The following is a 21,318-nucleotide window of genomic DNA, read 5'->3' on the forward strand; positions in this document are numbered from 1 at the left end:
TCATTATTCTGTGCTCTAATATAAGACCTTAAGAATGAATTGATACGAAGGAATCGTTTCATTTCCACTGACTTAATTAAATTTGTAGAAGATATGCATTAGTCTTTTTGACCTAGTTTTAATCTTGGTCGACACTTGCAACATAGTCATCCATCCATCCATCCTTCAGGGGTAACCATTTGTTTAAATGATATGTTAAGGCCATTATCATTAGACTTTAATAAATGCTGTGAGATGGTGAGTTACAGGATGTCAGAATCTTACCAGTTTATTGACAATTGCTACACAGGATGAAAAGATACAGGTTGCCAAAGTCTTACAAATTTATTGAGATTTGTTACACAGCATGGTGAGACACAGAATGTCGAAATCTAACTAGTTTATTGACATTTGCTTCACAGCATGGTGAGACATAGATGTTAGTGTCTTACCAGTTTATTGACATTTGCTACACAGCATGGTGAGACAGATTTCAATGTCTTACCAGTTTGTTGATATTTGCTTCACAGCATGGTGAGACATAGATGTCAGTGTCTTACTAGTTTATTGACATTTGCTTCACAGCATGGTGAGACATAGATGTCAGTGTCTTACCAGTTTATTGAGATTTGCTACACAGCATGGTGAGACATAGCTGTCAGTGTCTTACCAGTTTATTGAGATTTGCTACACAGCATGGTGAGACATAGATGTCATTGTCTTACCAGTTTATTGAGATTTGCTACACAACATGGTGAGACATAGATGTCAGTGTCTTACCAGTTTATTGACATTTGCTACACAGCATGGTGAGACATAGCTGTCAGTGTCTTACCAGTTTATTGACATTTGCTACACAGCATGGTGAGACATAGATGTCAGTGTCTTACCAGTTTATTGACATTTGCCACACAGCATTGTGAGACATAGATGTCAGTGTCTTACCAGTTTATTGACATTTGCTACACAGCATGGTGAGACATAGATGTCAGTGTCTTACCAGTTTATTGACATTTGCTACACAACATTGTGAGACACAAGATGACATCAGCTTTAAGATTATGTATTAATGTTTGGTATTAAGATGTTTGCAAAATATGTATGGAGTTGATACATCATGCATTGTTTCCAGTTGAGGCACCACATTTGTGGAACCCTTGTTCAACATACAGTTGAATTGTACAATTTAAATGAAATTGGTGTTTGTACTATGTATATATAATGCATGATCCCTTATGTAACAATGTAGACCCAGATGTACCATACCAAATCACACTGGCAATGTGGGGTCTGCACTGATTTACTTAAGAATAAAATCATCAGCAATGACCCAGATCTGCAGTTACATAATATCATGGACTTCTCTGGTGGCCTAGCGGTTAGTCCACCTTGGATGCAGGAGGTCGCAGATTTGAGCCCTGGCCAAGTCAAACCAAAGACTTTTAAAAATGGTACTAACAGCTGCCTCGCTTGGTGCTAAGCATTAAGAGGTTAGTATTAAGACTGGTCGGCAAGGTGTCAGGATAATGTGACTGGGTGGGACATCATGCTACATGTCAGCAGCAGCATGATTCCCCCAGTGCTAGACATCATGATAAACTGCAACACTGCAGATATTGTAGTGATATGACTGACAAATTGTTAAATCTACATTACAAATCCAACACACACACATATAATATCATGACAGATCTGGTTCTCTACTGGCCCGAGATTACATAAAGACATTCTGTACTGTCTCTTCGTGCCAGAGATTATGTAAAGACATTCTATACTGTTTCTTCATGCCAGAGATTACGTAAAGACATTCTGTACTGTTTTTTCATGCCAGAGATTACGTATAGACGTTCTGTACTGTTTCGTCATGCCAGAGATTACATAAATACATTCTGTACTGTTTCCTCTTGCCTGAGAGTACATAGAGATATTCTGTACTGTTTCTTTGGGTCAGAGATTACACACAGACATTATGTACTGTTTCCTTGGGTAAGAGATTACACAAAGACATTCTGTACTGTTTCCTTGGGTAAGAGATTACACAAAGACATTCTCTACTGTTTCCTTGTACCAGAGGTAAGACATTCTGTACTGTTTCCTTGGGTAAGAGATTACACACAGACATTCTCTACTGTTTCCTTGTGCCAGAGGTAAGACATTCTGTACTGTTTCCTTGGGTAAGAGATTACACAAAGACATTATCTACTGTTTCCTTGGTTAAGAGATTACACTCAGACATTATCTACTGTTTCCTTGGGTAAGAGATTACACAGACATTCTCTACTGTTTCCTTGTACCAGAGGTAAGACATTCTCTACTGTTTCTTCAGGCTCTGATGTTCAACCGTGTGGTTAGTGACTTAGCCACTTGGATGGAGGAGATAGAAAATCAGCTGGAGTCAGAGGATCATGGGAAGGATCTCATCACTGTCAACAATCTACTGAAAAAACATCAGGTATGATAAAGTATTGTTTCATATATATTTACTCCCATCTTCACATCCATTTACAAAAATAAGCAAGCTTTTAATGCATTTTCTGTCATAATCTCTCTGGACCTTTACAATCATATCCGCAAGTAAAAATGGATGCCATATTTAATGGTTCATGTTTTACCATTGGGTAATTCTATTTCCTAAAGTGGCATACATTGAAAAATGCATTAATCATTTTAATTCTGCTTAGGTCAGTGTTCCCCTTGAGTCATTCATGGACAAGATTTTGTGACAATATGTGATTGTTCAATAACTACAGTCAAATCTGTCAGTAGCAACCACCCATAGGAAGACAACACTGGTTACCCTTGTAGTTTTTTGACAAATGCCATTAACTGATCATTATTATTATTATTATTATTATTACTGTTGTTATTGTTATTGTTGCTGTTGTTATTACTGTTTTAGATGCACTATTCAACAAAATCATAAATAAATAGATATATGTTATCTCCCAAATGTATGTTTAGCATAAGAGTACTGTATCTTTAGCATAAGAGTACTGTATCTTTAGCATAAGAGTACTGTATCCTGCTCAGTTTAATTCATCCTATAAATTAAATCATCACTGACTTCAAGTACAATCTTGGATTGTTTTGTGTACCATGACAAAACAATGGTTTCACTACTGATTAACAGCTTACCCATGACTGACAAGAAGAGGGCAGGCTCTTTGGTTAACAAACTTGTTTAAGCTAGCCAATTGTTCAGTTTACCATGATCAAAAGTCAGTAGACTAATGTAAGAAGCCTGTGATGAACAGGAATTCAGAAGATATCATATATGGATATTTCTTTGTGACTCATGAAATAAAACTTCACTTGTCTTTACAGACAAGTTTTAACTATTAAATAACCCCATAGCTACAAGAAAAGTGATGTAAGTTGTATCTCTTCTTGAAGTCGATTTTTTTCCTTAAGAGATAGCTTTATTTTATAGGCAAAAAGGTGATCTTAAATTATACTTGTAACACTGGCAAAAAGTTGACTTAAGTTTCTGCTTTGATAACACAACTACTTTTCCCACCATCCAGCAAACGAATGGCTTCAGCCCTCTACCCTAATGATGAAACCTACCTCAATTTCAAATTTGAAATGTCAACACCTTTGAGGTACATTGACAATGTAACTGGAGTACAGTGAGTACAAGCAAGACAAGAAATGTTTGCACATCGATTCACATGACATTCTTTACGTGAACAATGCCCTTCTTATAAAGTAAATATTTGGTGTGTGTATATTGAGTGGTTGTCATAGATATGCACCAGTGACCGCTTAATGTAAAGAGAAACTATTGTTTTGTTAGGAAACATGCTGACCACAGAAGGCATATGACTATTGCATACCAGACATTTATATAAGAAATTTGCTGGGGGGGGGGAGAGAATTAGAATGGCTGTTGTGAAGAGGTGATTGCTAAGTAAAGTTGGCCATTAGGACAAGTTTGGGTTTGGCTGTAATTTCTGAGGCTCAGCTTCAGTGTTGTTTGTGTTGTAGCATTTGTACATTGTCGTACATTACATTGCATCCCACCTTCATAACACTGTTGTTACATGCCAATTTCAGCTGATAGAGCAAGACATAGTCAACCATCAGGAGAAGGTACAAGATGTCATGGATGCTGCCCAAGTCTTCAAGGAGTCCAAACACTTCTTGAATAAAGAGCTGCAGGCCAAAGCCAAAGAGACTTCAGAGAGGTAAGGTAGCCCAAAAATTTATCTTAACAGCATCAGTTGGTGAAGAAGAATAATCAGCCAATTCTTTCATCCTTGATCTGGCACGTAAGATTTTGGAGGTATTTGAACAACCTGCCCACCACCTAAACCCATACATGGTCACATGGGTGACATTTATCTAGTCCTTAATACAGGTCCTGCTTAAATTAAATTAGGTCTGAAATTAACACTCTTATCCACATGGCCATCAAGGTTGTTTACAGATACTTTTGTTTTAAAACTGAAGTCAAAACAAATAATCTAGGAACTTTTATGTCTGTAATTGTTTTAGTAAGATATTATGTGGATGATAATCCATGAAAGAGATGATTGGTAGGTGCTGCTGTAATTAGAGATTGTTCTGTCAGACCCTAGATCTGCACCACCCTTTTGGTTTGAACCCCCCCACCAAAAAAAACATTTGAAATCTGAAAGTGTGCATACATTCATAAAATTATTTTGCTTTTGAATAAACCAAGTTTTGGAGTTGACACTGTCTTTTTGTGTTTATTAAAATATGGTGTATAATTGTGTAGATTTGAGTCTCTACAAGAACCTTGCAAAATCAGAAGAGATAACTTAGAGGAAGCACTGCTGATGTACGAGTTTTATAGAGATGTGGAAGATGAGTTGTCATGGATACAAGAAAAGAGGCCGGTAGCTGAATCCACAGATCTAGGAAATTCACTCCCAGCTGTGCAGAATCTCATGAAAAAACATCAAGTAAGCATTCAAATGAGAGTGAATAGCCTACTGTATGAGTTCATCTTTTCCGTGTCTTTCAGTCCATCTGTCAGTCAGTTTATACAAACTACATGATTTAGACATTATAATGGTGGTCAAGATATGTGTGAGTTTTTTTATTCCCCAAAGATTGTTGAAGTTCATGTTTTGCTTTTTTTATACATAACTCTGTCAGGGGGAAGTCGAAAATCATATTTCTTGCTCTAATACCATCTAGTTAAATATTAAAAATCACTTGAAATCCATCCTATTTAAGCAACTGTTTAAGATCGTCAGTCCCTCATAAGTTACATTGTTAATTACCTGTGATAAAATATCTTCCCAAAAGTATGCATTGAGTGTAATTGTCCCATTATCTATCATATGATATGAATCAAAGAAAATAAATCATGGTTTAGTAGATTATGATATGAATCAAAGAAAATAAATCATGGTTTAGTAGATTATGGAATTTGCAGAACATTTACCTTTGTATGCACCTGACATTTATAAATGTTTTTAATCCCATTCTAATCAGTCAAAGTATTAGCCAGATTTTTTTTAATGCTATGAAGTTTTCATTGAAAGTGATTTCTTTAACATTCAGTAAAGCAAAAGAGGGCTAGAGCTGTTTCGACCATGATGCCCAAACATAATGTTCACTCCACCGATTGTTAACCACCCCATGATTCCTATGTTAGCATGAAGCTTAAATTGTTACAATAATAAGTGATAGGATGCATCCCATTTTATCAGTAGTCTATTACAACACAAACTCTAATTGGCTGACTTGCTCAGTCTACATGAATATGGGGATGTGTATCTTGGTGGGCCATACTTGGAACTATAATTGAGGATATTAGAATAAAGGAAGCAGTGTTTTTCAAACTTTTTGCATGAAAACTTCATTATTCTTTGGCAATCTCCATTAAGCTGAAATAGTTCATCCAATTCACAGTAAGCTCATGAACATCAGTGCTACCAACTAGTACCTCACTGACATTGAGAGACTAGTGTTTCAGCAGAAGTATTTTCTTTTTTGGAATCAACAGGATTTACATCAAAGATGTCAAAAGCAATTGATATGTAGACTTCAAAGATTTTAATTTGGTTTTATCTACATTACAAACACATTGCATCAGCCTGCTGCATTTGATCATGCCAAACACCTAACCCAACTGTAAGTTGCTTGGATAGATTTTGCTGAGAAATTTGTCTTTCTGCCATAATATTTGTACATAAGAAAAGATATTTATAATTTCTAGCATAAAAAGCAAAGTGTAATGGCAGTAGAGATGGATCAAAATAGTCCTGCTTTTTATTTCTAATCTTACAGGCATTAGAGTCAGAGATTGTCGCCCATGAACCACTTATTGACGGTGTGGCTAACGCTGCTCAGCACATGATCAGGAGCAAGCACTTTGCTGCCCAAGACATCGAGAAGTGTCTTGATGAGCTTCACCGACAGCTTCAGCAGCTGAAGGAAGTTTCATCTGCTCGCAGACTCAAACTTCAGGATGCTTTAGAATCTCAGAGGGTAAGCAGTAGATTTTGGAAAATGATGTACAGTAAACCTTTGATTATTTGGACTCATTGGCGGTCAGATTTTGTCTGGATAATTTGATGTACAGTAAACCATTGGTTATTTGGACTCATCGGGGGTCAGATTTTATCTGGATAATTTGATGTACAGAATTTTAGTAAAAAAGTAGAACTGTAAATGGAATTATTTATATTAATTTTGTCTGATAATTGTACATTTGACTGTTTTAATATGAGTAACTAAGTGAATTTTAACATTTTGTATACATGTTTAATATTAGAAAAACTAGAAATAATAGAAATGTTTCTAAGATACTTATTGGAATACCAAAATTCATTAGATTTTACGTTAGTATTTAGCACACATAAAAGATCTGCTTGGACTAGCCATGATCAAAGGATAACATAAGTGTGATGGGCAGTCATTTTATGTATGGTCTTGTGTACACCAGTGTCAAAGAGCTTTGATTCAGTGTAAACTCAGCAGACATGGATTCCATTCACACCAGTGGCAGTAGATAATCAACTCTTCTCAGTTGTTAAGTCACCATCGATTATTGAATGATAGTCACTTATGTATGTTTGGACTACATAATGCCTTTGATTGGACCATTATGAATATTTTGGCCTGATCACTGTCAGATTTCTATATGACAGATTAGATACTGCCCTAGTGGCATGCATGATTTCTATATGACAGATTAGATACTGCCCTAGTGGCATGCATGATTTCTATACAACGGATAAGATACTGCCCTAATGGCATGCATGATTTCTATATGACATATTAGATACTGCCCTGGTGGCATGCATGATTTCTATACAACAGATTAGATACTGCCCTAGTGGCATGCATGATTTCTATACAGCAGATTAGATACTGCCCTAGTGGCATGCATGATTTATATATGACAGATTAGATACTGCCCTAGTGGCATGCATGCTTTCTATACAACAGATTAGATACTGCCCTAGTGGCATGCACATTGTGACTGAGGACTAAGAATAAACTTCATCACTCACTATCTCCATGTTTCCTTCCCTCCTTCCAAATTAAATGCATTTTTAATTTTAAAACAATTTTATTATTTATTGTATAGTTGTAATTAGAACTGAGATTATATTCAGTTGTTTTTATTTCTGATTTCTGTTAAACATTTCTTTGTTGGTGAAATTAGTTTAATTCATGGATACCTCGGGGAACATGGTAGTTGTCCTTACAAGCAAATAATGATCATCATCCAGAGGACTGATGTTTACCTGACCAATCCCAAGCAAGAAAACATTTTTAAGAATTCCATATACAATCATTTTACCAATGAAAATAGAATAAAGATCTAAATAAAAGAAAACCGATAATAACAGATCATGAATTTTACAACCAGTCGTAGTTGTCATGATCAAGACAAAGTTAAGCATTGAAATTTTACCAACAAGGAGCATTATGATGGTGATAGCTTAATATGAGATTTCATCAATTATCAGTGTTTTATAATCTTGACAAAGATAGCTCTACAATTACATTTCGGTAGTTGAATAATTAGGATACTGTTTGACCTCAAAATAACGTAGTGTCAGTCTTGTTGGTAGATTCTGTGCAGAATAGGAAAAATCCAACATTGATAAAGTTAGAGTACTTAAAATTAAAGATTGCTTTAGATTAGTGAAAAACATTTAACTTTGAATTTTAATGATTTTTGTCTTCATAGTTCTACACAGAGATTGCAGAGGCAGAGTCCTGGATGAATGAAAAGATCCCATCACTGACAAGTCCCGAACTCGGAAAGGATGAGGACTCAGTCCAGGTATGATGGTCACAAAAAATTATTTGTTCATTTCAAACATTTAACAGTTTATTTTACATCAGCATTGCAATAAATGTTAATAATTGATATCATGATCTCCATGAGTTCTTGACAAGAGGTGATCTCTAAGAGGAGGAAATAAGAAAACCAGGACAAAGCTATCAACCTTAGATGAGCTGCTAAATGAATACTAATTTTACTGTAAAGGTGTTCTCAAGAAATATAATTGTGTTAGAAATATTCATACATGTATACTGTGTTATAGGCAGATTTATGTTTGTCATTACAGTTGCTCCTGAAGAAACTTGATGCCCTTGACAGAGATATAGATAATTTCCAGAACAATATTGGAGAGTTAGCTGCCCTTAGTAGAAGCCTGTTGGATAGAGGACACTATGATAGTGACAACATTAAAAGTCAACAGGTTGGTAATGAAAATAATTAAGACCTTTGTCATTTCAGTCTAATGCATATTCTGGTTTTATAGGGACAAAATCTTGTAGAATTGAAGGATGTTTCAAGGAAGCTTTTCAGCATTTGTAAGTATTAATAAATAGCATTCAAGTACTATGTACAAGTTTTCTTGCAGTTATGGATTCAACATTAGGATCCTGTTCATGGTAGATCTTGTTGTGCCAGCACATCTTGTGATGGTAGATTGGGTGTGCAAGTAGATGTGGAATTTTAATATGTTACATGTTGAAATTACTTCTTATAATTCCTCTGGCTCAAAAATGGGTAGGCAATTTATTTAGGTGTACATTTTATTTAGGTTCATGTTTTACAAAGGGTAATAAATTACACCTCCCAGAGGACATTGAAAAGTACTAGATGAAATATCAATTTGTTGCTCCAAGCATCAGGGAAAGTACAAAAGAAAAATGCAGCGATTTTTTATTTACCATATATACACATTTATAAGACAGTCCAACTACAAACTGCTCAGACCCTGATCTGCTGTTGCATAATGCACCAGTAGATCTGGGTCAGTGCAGATTGTTTTAAGGAGTAATCAGTAGAACAGGCAACATAGACTCTGATCTGCAGGCTTATTATGTTGCTTACAGTATGACAGGACTTATAAGCAAGTATATATGGTAACTCTTGCAACCATGATGAAGGTATTTCAAACTAACTTTATTAGTCCACTCCACTTTCATCGTTCTTCCACATTTTCAAATATCATCATTTTGGCACCTTTGTTTCCTAGACTTCTATTGAAGACAAGTACCAGGAGTTACAGGACCTGTCCAATCAGAGGCGGGCAAGGTTGATGGACACAAAGAAGTTTTTTGAGTATCTCCGAGAAGCAGAAGAAGTGGCCACATGGATTTCTGATAAAAGTGTCATTGCTGGCTCCGAGGATTACGGAACTGATCTCGAGCATGTGGAGGTAAGACTTTGCAACTCTGTGAGAATTTTGAAAGAAAGGTTGGGATTACATCCATCTGGACTTGCATGCATTCATGAGTAACGTCATGCAACAGCTTGATAAAAACTTAAAATTTCGGGGTATAATTGAGGTTGGGTGAAGGAGGGGCGGCATAATTTTACATTTAAAATGGTTTTGGATTTGTGGGGTTTAATGAATAATTTTAATATCATGATAGGCTATGCATGGCAGCCCGTATATTATATGGAGGAAAAGTCAGGGAAAAATTATCAACTCACAGAAAGCTACTGTCAAGTAGTTTTCTCACATACACACATTGGTTAAACAGAGACTTGAATTCACACTGAGAAAGGAGATCATGGGTTTCAACCCTGGCAGAGTCATACCAAAGATGTATAAAAATGGTATTAATAGCTGCCTCACTTGGCGCTCAGCATTAAGAGATTAGTGTTAGGACTGGTGATCTTGGTGTCAGGATAATGTGACTGGGTGGGACATCATGCTACATGTCTGCGGCATGATGCCTCAGTGCTAGACATCACTATAAACTGCAACATTGCAGACATTGTAGCGATGTGACTGAAAAATTGTTAAAGCTACATTAAAAATTCAAATCACACACAACACATGTATAATAGTATGTGTCAGTACATTGTCTGTTTTTTCCTTACATCATGATTATTGTTCTATCACCAAAGTTAAAAAAATAATAAATGTTTTTAATAAAGAATAATCAGTATTGGATGCCATTACTGAGAATGAGGATTGAATACATACAGTAATTATTATAACGTATTTTTTTAAAAAAAAGGTTGAGTGATATTGTGATTGCTGTATTATTCAGATATTACCACATGTGCAAATTCTGTTTTTCAGATTCTTATCCAGAAGTTTGAAGACTTTGTTCACGAGTTGAATGCCAGTGAAGACCGTGTTACAGCTATCTCAGCCATGGCAAAGTCAATGGTTGATGCTGGTCACTACGAAAAGGACAGAATACTCAAGAGGGAGGGAGAACTCAAACAGATGTGGGCAGAACTCAGGGAAATCACTGCTGCAAGACAAGAGGTAAATTAATCAAACATTTTCTGGCACAGCAAAGTAAAACATAATTTTAACTTTATTCTTAATAAAAAAAAATTAAATTTCAAATGTTGTCACAAGAGATTTGAAAACTATGCCACTGATGATACATACTCTCAGATGGTGTTTCATTTGAATAAACATATATTTAACAATTTAAAATTTAGGTACTTGTGCTGTTATGAGTGGATTTTCACCTTGAAATACCTAACATCTGCTAGACTAAAGTGTAATATATTTTTTAGGAATGTACGAAAATTAATGTGACATTAAATGTCTAGACAAAGGAACGTGCAGAGACATGGATAATTCAACAATGAATTAAACTTTTAGTAGTTAGAAAATGAAACTTTAATGGAAAGAGGTAATTATTAATGAATTTTTCAGAATCTTGAATTTGTAATTACTAATAATTAGTTAATTATGTGTGATGATAGAATCCATACTCTGAAAAAATTCCAAGACGTTTCTTTTACTAGAGTTTCATACATCAATATTTTTCAAGGAAAAGCTTCATTACTACTTTGGAAGTTCTTGTGCCAACCGATGGATTGCCAACAAATTAAAAACAACATTTGCATAATTACCAGAATGTACATACTTGTACTCTGTTTTATATGTTAAGAATTTAGGAGGAGAAGAAATTGTCTGTAATATGCATTAACAGAAATGAAAATTCTCTTGTCCAAGCAAGTGCTGATCTAGGGATGATCATTGTTTCTCATTAATGAAAAAGATACTCCGTCAAGATTATTGCCAGCTTGTTCAGTGATTGTCCATACTTTGTTCTGAGTGTTAATGTTTGTCTTCCATTTGTTTTGATCAAGGTTATACAAGTGCTTCTTTCTCACTCTTCATTACTAGTAAATGCTTACCAGAGGGAGAGAAGACTGGTCGTCTTTTATAATTACTTACAACTGGTGTTTAAGGGTCATCTAGTAAGCTCCAGAAATGTAACCTTACACATGATTGAATTTAAATCGTTAACAGTTAGCTTCAATATTTTTATAACAGTTGGTTGAATAGAAGTTTATTCTTAGTGATTAAGATCTTGTAATACTTGCCTAACTGGGTGAGTGGATTTTTTAGATTTGTAAGTCCCCGATGTAGGTATCTTGAGATAAGTATCTGTTTCATCCAGAGTTGAGTAGAATTATTCAGTGCATTAAATATAAGCAAGGCATTTGAACTAACATTTAGCAACAGGTCACCCCAAAACAGCCAGTGTTTCTTTTTTGGAAACCTGTATACTTAATGTTGTCAACTTTAACACTGACCACTGTGTGAGAGCTGTGGTGGCCTGCTGATTAGCATGCCAGATTCACAACTGAAAGGGTACCGAGTCAGATCCTACCATCAGTCCTGTCCGGGTCAGCTAATGTTGTGTGTCCTAATGCAAGGTATTTTCTTCAATTGCTTTGGCACTAAATAACCTACATGCACCAAACCAAACCAAACCAGAACCTAAACCAAAACTAATCACTGTGAAATAAGTCTTCATGTTCCCAGTTACTTTGATTTTATCTGTTAATAAGCTGAAGGCAAGGAATTTACATTGTGTACATAAACAATGAAAGTTAGTACATAAACAATGAAAGTTATTTATTTGTGCAATAACATACATGTCTGAATTTGTGTTGACAGAATCTGGCGGCAGCCAAGCAAGTTCACATCTACGGCCGTGATGCAGACGACACTTTGGACTGGATCCAGGAGAAGGATGCCATAGTGTCCAGTGATGATTATGGCCATGATCTTGAGAGTGCCCAGGCTTTGGTCAGCAGACATGAAGGCCTGGAGGTCAGTTTGTAGTTTTAGACTTCACTTAGATCTTTTGCTTGTGTGTATGTTTTTTTCAGTATTCTGATTACAAAAAGTGTTATCAGCATCAGTGGATTTGTTTGTATGTCTCGATAAGGTATTCAGCCAGCATCATAACCATGACAAAAGGCCAGATTTTGATAGGTCATAAGGTTAAATGTCAAGGTAATCAGAAAGAATTCTTAAAAATGTCATAATCTGTCGGATTACAAGATCTTCACTTGCTTACAAGAATTCATTTTTTGACAGAGCTTCTCTACATGAGCATGGGTGCATTTAAACTCAGTTTTTAAATGGAAATGACCAAGAAACAGATTGCCTATTAAATTCTTAAGGTTACTTTTTATCTATACCAAGACTGTTTTCAGAAATGTCTGGTTTACCTTGTTGAAAATTTACAGATACATTTTTAAAAAACAAAATTTTTGAGTTTTCATGCTTAAGAAGCATCATGAATATAAGGACAGATCAAGAAATATTTTGAAAATATAATACAGATTGCCATTAACTAGCTTCATTCTCCTCTAGAATAATATTTTAAGTATTGCTTTTTTGATTGGAGTTTCAATAATGTCTTCAGCAACTATTCATCTGCATCAAACAGCAGAGTTTTGGTTTGAAGTATAGCTTTGTTGCTTGTGATTTTGTGAAATGAGTTTATTTGGACTATTCTATTTATATATACCATGTAAGTACATAATGTTTTTTTTTTTGAAACATAATTCCTTTGGGAAAATTAAAGATCTGTCATCACATTCAATTGTTATAAAGTTTATGCAGGAAAGATTCACTTGCTTTGCACTTGAACATTTAAATCATGTTGGATCTCCATTGCAGAGAGACTTGGCAGCCATCAGTGAACAGGTGGAGGCTATCACCAAGGAAGCAGAGCGTTTGATTGGTCAGTTCCCAGATGCTCAGTCTCATATTGCAGCCAAGCATGAGGAGATGGTACAGGCCTGGAACAGCTTGGTTGAAAAAGCCTCACTTCGGAAAGAGAAACTCAACCAAGCAGAACAACTGCAGATCTACTTCAATGACTACAGGGAGTTGACGTAAGTCTGATGCATACTTCGATTTAAAAAAATTGCGGTTCCCTTATTTATAGTTTTTCCTATGATAAGGAAGGGGGACCAGCATAAATATGTGAGCAAGTAAGGACTGGTTTTAGAATCTGATAAAAAGACATTTTAAATAAATGTTTGCCAAAATGTTTTAAAAGTGATAGTGAGCTTATCGTCAAATATGGTCATATTGGATAAATGTGGTAATGAAAAAGAGCTTGACATTTACAGATATGCTGCCAGGTTGCAGAGGTACATGAATTGCACGACATTTGTATTAATTCATGCAGTGGTGAACAAGAACTCCTGCAAATTAGTTTAGAGTCATTCGTATCAAAATGTATTCTGCACACTATACAATTTGTATTCAGCTGTCAACCCTTAAAGTGTTTTTTGCATCACAAGTCAGGTTACCTGAAAAAGCACAAAATGGCCGACTCTTAGCATGGTTAATCTACAGATAATGATCTTGTTCAGCAAACACTGGCTGATGATAGCAATGATGACAATGATTTTTAATGTTTTGAAGTTTATCAGGTTATATGGAGCTGGAAGAAGTGTTGCTGTAAATGCCATTGAATGACTTTGAACCCCAAAATAATGTTGGATATGAATATGGTATACATGTTGCATGTTTCAAAAACCAAAAGCACCCCAGTCAGCAAGTGGTCTTTTTTAAAATTAGAAAAAGCAGAATATGAAGCCGAATTAAAAGTAGAGTAAAATTTTCATTGCTTGTCTCAATCATTATAAACTTTTGGATTTTGTGCTCCAGAGTTAGAGAGCCCTCGAAGGGCTGAGACATATTGAGTAAATTTTTAAAAAAATGAAAGGATATTTAAATGATAAAAAAATACCTCTGTGTCAATAGGCAGATTATGGAAATCTGGCATTGTAGTCAGCAGAACACTGATCCTTGAAATAGAACTTTGTGAAAACTTATTTTAATGAAAAATCTTTATCCAAGAGATATTACAAATGAGTTGTGGAACATTGTTCATAACAACCATAAAGAGCAGTTTCCAACTTGCTCAAGTTGGCTAAGCTAGTTTTGCATCAGACAGCAGACTGTGGAAGGAGGTTCTCAGCATAGAACAATATTCAGACACAGATAAGGAACAGATTAATCTAAGAAACAATCAACAGATTAATACTTATACAACTAAAAATGACATATTTTAAGGATTTTGATTTCAAAAGAGCAAACAGAGTGGAGTAGGAAGAAAGAGAAATGGATATTTAAGTGCTACATAAATACTGAATTATGACAGTTTCCTCCCCCCTCCTTAGTTTGGTCACAAGTTGGAGCTCCCCCCCACACACACACACCTTTAAATAAAATCTTGGCAGCACCTCTGGATTGGCATAATTTTCAAAAACTTAAGTATGGTGAAACCTGTTGAATCATTCAACTGCTTGGGAAACCTTCATGTGAAAAATCGTTTAAGGCATCAATTTTTTTTAATTCATTAATCAGCATATTCAATGAAATCCAGTCTATTAAAGTCAGATGCACCAAGCCTATCTTTTTGTTAGGGCTATTCCATTTAAACATACCACTACCCCACTGACGGCAAAATAAAAAAACTTCCATGCATGGTCATCAATAAACAATAATCACTTCTGTGCAGTGTCATATCAAAAGATGCATGGGCATGGGTGTCCAAAATTCACTGCTATGACTGGTGGTGGTAGAAAAAAATCACTTCTATGGGTGGTCACCCATTTTTTAATGTGCCTTCCCCCCCGGGGTATGTTTAAATGGAATAGCCCTTAGGAACACCTCCTTGGAAACATTAAAAAATATAAATATAGATTACATTTTTCTGGAAATAGTTCTATTAGCATGACTGGAAGTGTTAGTGCAAGTGGCCTTTCCAGAACTGACCAAACTGCACCTGTTTGCTTTTTCATCCTACACTTTGGCCATGAGGTTGTACTTAAATACACATTTTATTTTCTGTTTAGGCTTCAGTGCCATTTTCTGTTGAATACATACAACAACTGTCACTGTTTAGTAATTCTCCATGTAAAATCAGAGAATATTGTTCATTTTGTTAGGGACTACAATAGGATGCAATTACAGCTAACTGGCCCAGTTTGTGTAATGGTGCCTTAAATTCATTTCTTAAAGTTCATCTCAAATTAGAACTTGTATAAGAATGGCTCTTCTTGCATGTGTCAGGGCCTGGATAAGTGAGAAAATGGCAGTGATCAGGGCAATGGATTTCCCCAAGGACCTTCCAGGTGCAGAAGCCATGATGACACGGTGGAAGGAGCATAAAGCTGAAGTTGACAGTAGACAGGATGCAGTCAACAAGTTCCTACTGACTGGACAAGCCATGATACAGAATGGTCACTTTCTTTCTGAAGAGGTAAACTGGCAACTCATTGAAATTATGGACAAAGTTTCATGTTGGATGGAGTGCTATCTATACGTTTATCAATTAAAATTATTAAAATTGAATTAATGTTATATAACTGTTTTGTTTGAAACAAAGATTATGATTCATAGTAGTTATCTATAGGAACTTTATTCTAGGACTGATGTCATAAAAATTGTGGTCTTTGTTTAATTGTATATGAAAAATGCTGTCATAACTCACTCCTACAGTAACACCATCATTTTTATGATCCTTTGCAAAAACAAGAATTTACATCCAAGATGTAATGCATTTTTGTTACATTATTCCAAAATGTATCATTCTGACAGCTGTTGAATCATGTGTCATGAATAAAATTTGATTCTGATAGTCGGATAGATTAGGACACCTGTGTATTCATAGTTATAACCAAAAATGTATTCATCATTCTTGTTTGAACTCCCAGATCCAGGAGAAGGTGATGGATCTTAATGCTGCTTGGGATGCCCTTCTCAAGGTCATGGAGCAGCAGAGGAAGTTGTGTGAGCAAAACCTGGAAGTTCAGGTAAACTTAGAGTTGTCTCCCTTTTGAACTGTTGTAAAAGGATGGTCATAAATAAACTGATAATAGTTCATTTTTAAGTGACATTGAACAGACTACTCTGTACATGTATTTTGCCATTAACTTGTTACTTTGAACATATTAAAGGGAAATTGAGACAATCATAAATTAAAGAATCATCAGTGACATGACTTCTGTAATGTGTCTCTTGATCCATACAAAGTTTAAACTAGAGCAACTGCAGGGGCTCTTTAACACAAATCTGCAAACATTTAACTCTATATCCAGAAAAATGCATGCCCATCCCCAGACATTGACTCAAGATATGGAATGGTTAATGTAATGTTTGTGTATTTGACCTTTGACCCATCCAAGAGTGAAGACCATAGCCGATGTCCTTTTGTCAGCTGGTTACCATGGGGGCAATGTAACTGTAAGATTTTACACCCGGTTGTTTAGATGAAGATCTGGTAATAAACATATAGAAAGATGGATCATATCACAATATCTATTAAGCTTTTTTAAAAAGCATGAGCATAAAGATTTTGGTATTTTCATCTCGAGGACCTTCATACATGGTTCCAGTCTTTTGTGATTCACTCAGCTGCAATTGGAATGATCTTTTGTTTTGTTTGAAGGGTAGGTTTGTGTTTCTAGGAGACAGAACTTTCTACATTTAAATATCCTGACCATTTGTCCTTGAGTGGCCAGCCTAGATTCCATGAAAGAACATAATTTCTAACACGATGAAGTAATAATTAGCTTTTAAAATGGTTTCCTCCCTTTATATATTTTCATTAAGTTGTGAGTAATTTTCATAGCAGGGTCAATTGAAATGATTTGAGTGAGAAACCAGTTTTATAGGATAGAGCAAAATTTTGCGATTGGCAAAAATAAAATCATTATCTGCCTGTAATTGGTTCTGAATCTGAATGCTACACAGTCACTTTGCTGCCATGCTATTGTTAGAGAGGATGTTTGCTTTTATTAAGTGAATAACTGATGTGTTTGATATGTTGGGTGAAAATACTATAGTATTTCACCCACAAGATGAAATATGTCTGTTATTAACACAGAACAAAGTTTCTTTTTATTTTATGCCCATGCATGTTGCTGGTAGAACTGTGTAGCCGATTTCTTACAAAAATGTCACGTGTGTTTCGTGTATATTTTCACAGGAAATGTGAGCAGTAAAGTAATTCTCTTTCCTCATTCAAGGTTAAAAAGTGCATCCTCGGAAGAAGAAAAATAATTCAGGAAAAAAATTAAGTTCATAGTGGGACTTGAATGTGGTACTTCTGCATGACAAGTCAGCATATTACCACTGCATCAGGCTATTGACAATACAGCAGATTCAATTCTTTTGTCATAATGATATATATATATATGTCTAATGAAACAAACTTCTTGAGCAAAAAAATAAAATTCACTCTTAAGTGAATTATCAAGATGAATTCTCAATAAATTTCCACTAACTCATGGACTGTCATAAAATGAAATGTTGCATTGGCATTTATTAAAATGCTATGACAAGTATATTCCCAATATGCAGTCATGATTTCCATTTCACTATACCATCAAAGATGGATATATCTCTATAATGTCTCTATATCTCCATAGCAACTGAAGCATGAAATGGAGCAGCTGGAGGCTTGGATGGCAATGCGTCAGCCGCAGGTCAAGGACCCCAAGTATGGGGATTCCATTAATGCTGTTGAGGAATTGCTACGCAGACAGGCAGACTTCGAGAAGACTGTAGATGCCCAGGAGGACAAGTTCACAGCTATTACTAGAGCTACACAGGTGATTCTTGGAGACTTTATCATGAACAGAACACTCTCTATTCTTTTCCTTTTTTTTTGTGTGTGTGTGTGTGGGGGGGGAATTTACCAGAATCAAATCTCATGTTGAAGCTTAACCCTTGACAAACTCATCTGTAATAAGGCATTGTTTGATTATCATTATTATTATATTTTTATTTTCAAATGTGCATAACACATTCAACTGTTAACAATGCAGACCTAAATCTGCTGTCTCATATTTCACCAACTGAGTTCCATCAGATCTGCTGTCTTGTAGATTACCATCAGATCTGCTGTCTTGTAGATTGCCATCAGTTCTGCTGTCTTGTAGATTGCCATCAGTTCTGCTGTCTTGTAGATTGCCATCAGATCTGCTGTCTTGAAGATTGCCATCAGATCAGCTGTCTTGTAGATTGCCATCAGTTCTGCTGTCTTGTAGATTACCATCAGATCTACTGTCTTGTAGATTACCATCAAATCTGCTGTTTTGTTGATTACCATCAGATCTGCTGTCTTGTAGATTACCATCAGATCTGATGTCTTGTAGATTACCATCAAATCTGATGTCTTGTAGATTACTGTCAGATCTGCTGTTTTGTTGATTATCGTCAGATCTGCTGTCTTGTAGATTACCATAAGCTCTTTTGTCTTTTAGATTAATATCAGATTGCTACCTTGTAGAGTAACATCATGTCTGTTGTCTTTGGGAGTACAGCTGTATTGCACCATAATGTCTGCTGTCTTGTATAGTCCCATCAAAAATCTACAGTCTTGTGCACTATGTTATCAATTTGTTGCTTTTTACATCCATGTATTGAAGCACTATGACCTCTGGGAGAGATTGGACATAAAATGACATAACTGCAACTTCTGTTAAATAGTGAAAATGAAAAATTCGTATACAATTATAATACTCACAATAACATTAATGTAGGAGAAAATGATATATCAACAAAATGTATTTTAAACATTTGGAAATCTTTCGCAATTTATGACCTGCAGTAAATTGGCTGTTCAGACTTTCTGTGGAAAAGTGATGTGGTGTCAGTACTGTCATCCACTCACCAGATCTTTTCTTTGTGTATTTGATAAGAGAAGTCTAAATACTTCAACCTTGGCAAATGTGATGAAATTTTAAATACACATTCAGCTATTGCTCAATAAATTTCATTAATTTGAAATTATTACTCATGCAGATATGATCTATTACTCATGCCGATATTATCCATTACTCATGCAGATATGATCTTGCAGATATGATCCATTACTCATGCAGATATGATCCATTACTCATGCAGATATGATCATGCAGATATGATCCATTACTCATGCAGATATGATCCATTATTCATGCAGATATGATCCATTACTCATGCAGATATGATCCTTTTTGTAGGAAATATGATGTCTTTAATGATCCTAATCTTAACCTTGATTTTTACATGTGTCTTTCAACAGCTTGAGAAATCCCTTCTTGATCAGAAACAACAACAACTTCAGGCAGATCTTGCTAAAAAAGAGATTGAGAGATTGGAAGCCATCAGACAGCGAGAACAGCATCGCATCATGGAGGTAAATTCTTTAACCTTGTATTATGCTTACCAAATTTGGCCTCGTGTTTTTATTAACTTTTCTTCACTTGCATGTACTGTATCTTAACTTGACTTCTTTTCTTATGTGCATAGTGCCTGGTGGTCTTGGTATTAGCTGTTTCATATACCAATTTGCACGTTTTAGTTCAGTCTGTGTTTACTTTGTTGTATGTGGATTGATCTTTTTCTTTACCATTAAAAACAGAGCAAAGTTTTGCATTTTATTTGCACAGCTAGAGTCTTTTAACACTGAAAATCTAACTGGTGTTAGCTTAAACCATAATTACCTGATAAAGTTAAACCTAAAATTTGAAAAGATTGTCATGTGCATAATCCCATATATTTCATTGCCTTTGTACAAAATTCATTTTTTCAAGTATATGTCTCCAATGTGCAGATTTCGTCAGGTGCCGTAGTCAGTTTAAAGTGCATAGACTTCGATCTGACGTTACATAAAGTGCTGGTAGATCAAGAACTATGCAGTTTGGTAGGAATAATCAGTCAAAAAGCAATATAGATCTTGATTTGCCAGCACATTACGTGATGGCACATCAGATTCAGTGTTCTTTGTAGTTGGGCTTGACCTGAAAGTGAGATTGTATATATATAAGTTTTTGAAAGGTAATTATTGATCATTAATTAACGTTTGTAACAATGTTATGTCCAGCAGAGCTTTCTGCTTAAGCAGCTTGAGCCAATAAAATTGTGAGATCACTGCAACATTCCCCAGTCTTAATCATTCATTCTAGGCATACAATGATTTTTATGCCCCTGCCACTTGCAGGTGGAACAGAGTTTATCCTGCTGGGAAAACCAAATGTTTGTAACAATAAACGTATTATTTGTCATGTACTCCAAGTATGGCCTCAATTCCACTTTATGAATCTTACTCTGAGAAAGAATAACAATTTTTTTTAAAAAGTTGTTTACTACAACTCTTACTTGTTCTGAATTAAGGCCAGGAACTAGGTCAACATTAGATACAAAGTTTCTATTATGAGTTGTTTACTTTGAAAAATAAATTGTTTTAGTCAGAACTGAACTCTATTCCAGGAAATAAAGTTACATTACAATAGCATGTAATGGAATATAAAAAAATAAAAACTACCAAACAATTAACTTAAATGAAATATAAATTAAATCAAATATACTACACAATATATATATATATATATATATATATATATATATATATATATATATATATATATATATATATATATATATATATATACACACACACACACACACACACAACACAGTTCTAGTAAGATTTACAACCTGTGATCTATTCCCATTGAAAAGGGTGTTAGAGATGGGAATACCATAGGTCAATTAGTCTCTCTTTCCACCTTGAGTTGACAGTTACTTTTTACATTATTGA

At 35.2% G+C, this 21,318-nt stretch overlaps 1 protein-coding gene across 4 annotated transcripts in view; it reads left to right on the plus strand.

Moving 5' to 3' along the window:
* The window catches only part of LOC149804849 (spectrin beta chain, non-erythrocytic 5-like), a 338,094-nt gene that overhangs the window by 270,568 nt on the left and 46,208 nt on the right, over positions 1–21,318 (plus strand). For all 4 annotated transcript variants that reach the window (XR_016416849.1, XM_089945259.1, XM_089945279.1 and 1 more), the window contains exons 66-79: positions 2,306–2,431; positions 4,036–4,166; positions 4,721–4,907; positions 6,244–6,444; positions 8,159–8,254; positions 8,544–8,678; positions 9,465–9,647; positions 10,524–10,715; positions 12,375–12,530; positions 13,389–13,606; positions 15,801–15,990; positions 16,445–16,543; positions 18,161–18,343; positions 19,801–19,914. Coding sequence is in view for 3 of the 4 variants with exons in the window: in XM_089945259.1 (XP_089801385.1) it covers positions 2,306–2,431; positions 4,036–4,166; positions 4,721–4,907; positions 6,244–6,444; positions 8,159–8,254; positions 8,544–8,678; positions 9,465–9,647; positions 10,524–10,715; positions 12,375–12,530; positions 13,389–13,606; positions 15,801–15,990; positions 16,445–16,543; positions 18,161–18,343; positions 19,801–19,914 (2,211 nt within the window). In the remaining variant the exon portion in view is untranslated. The remainder of the gene's footprint in view (positions 1–2,305; positions 2,432–4,035; positions 4,167–4,720; positions 4,908–6,243; positions 6,445–8,158; positions 8,255–8,543; positions 8,679–9,464; positions 9,648–10,523; positions 10,716–12,374; positions 12,531–13,388; positions 13,607–15,800; positions 15,991–16,444; positions 16,544–18,160; positions 18,344–19,800; positions 19,915–21,318) is intronic.

Source organism: Sinohyriopsis cumingii, chromosome 2 (assembly GCF_028554795.1).
Source record: "Sinohyriopsis cumingii isolate HCF-2022 chromosome 2, ASM2855479v2, whole genome shotgun sequence".
Classification (NCBI taxonomy): Eukaryota; Metazoa; Mollusca; class Bivalvia; order Unionida; family Unionidae; genus Sinohyriopsis; species Sinohyriopsis cumingii.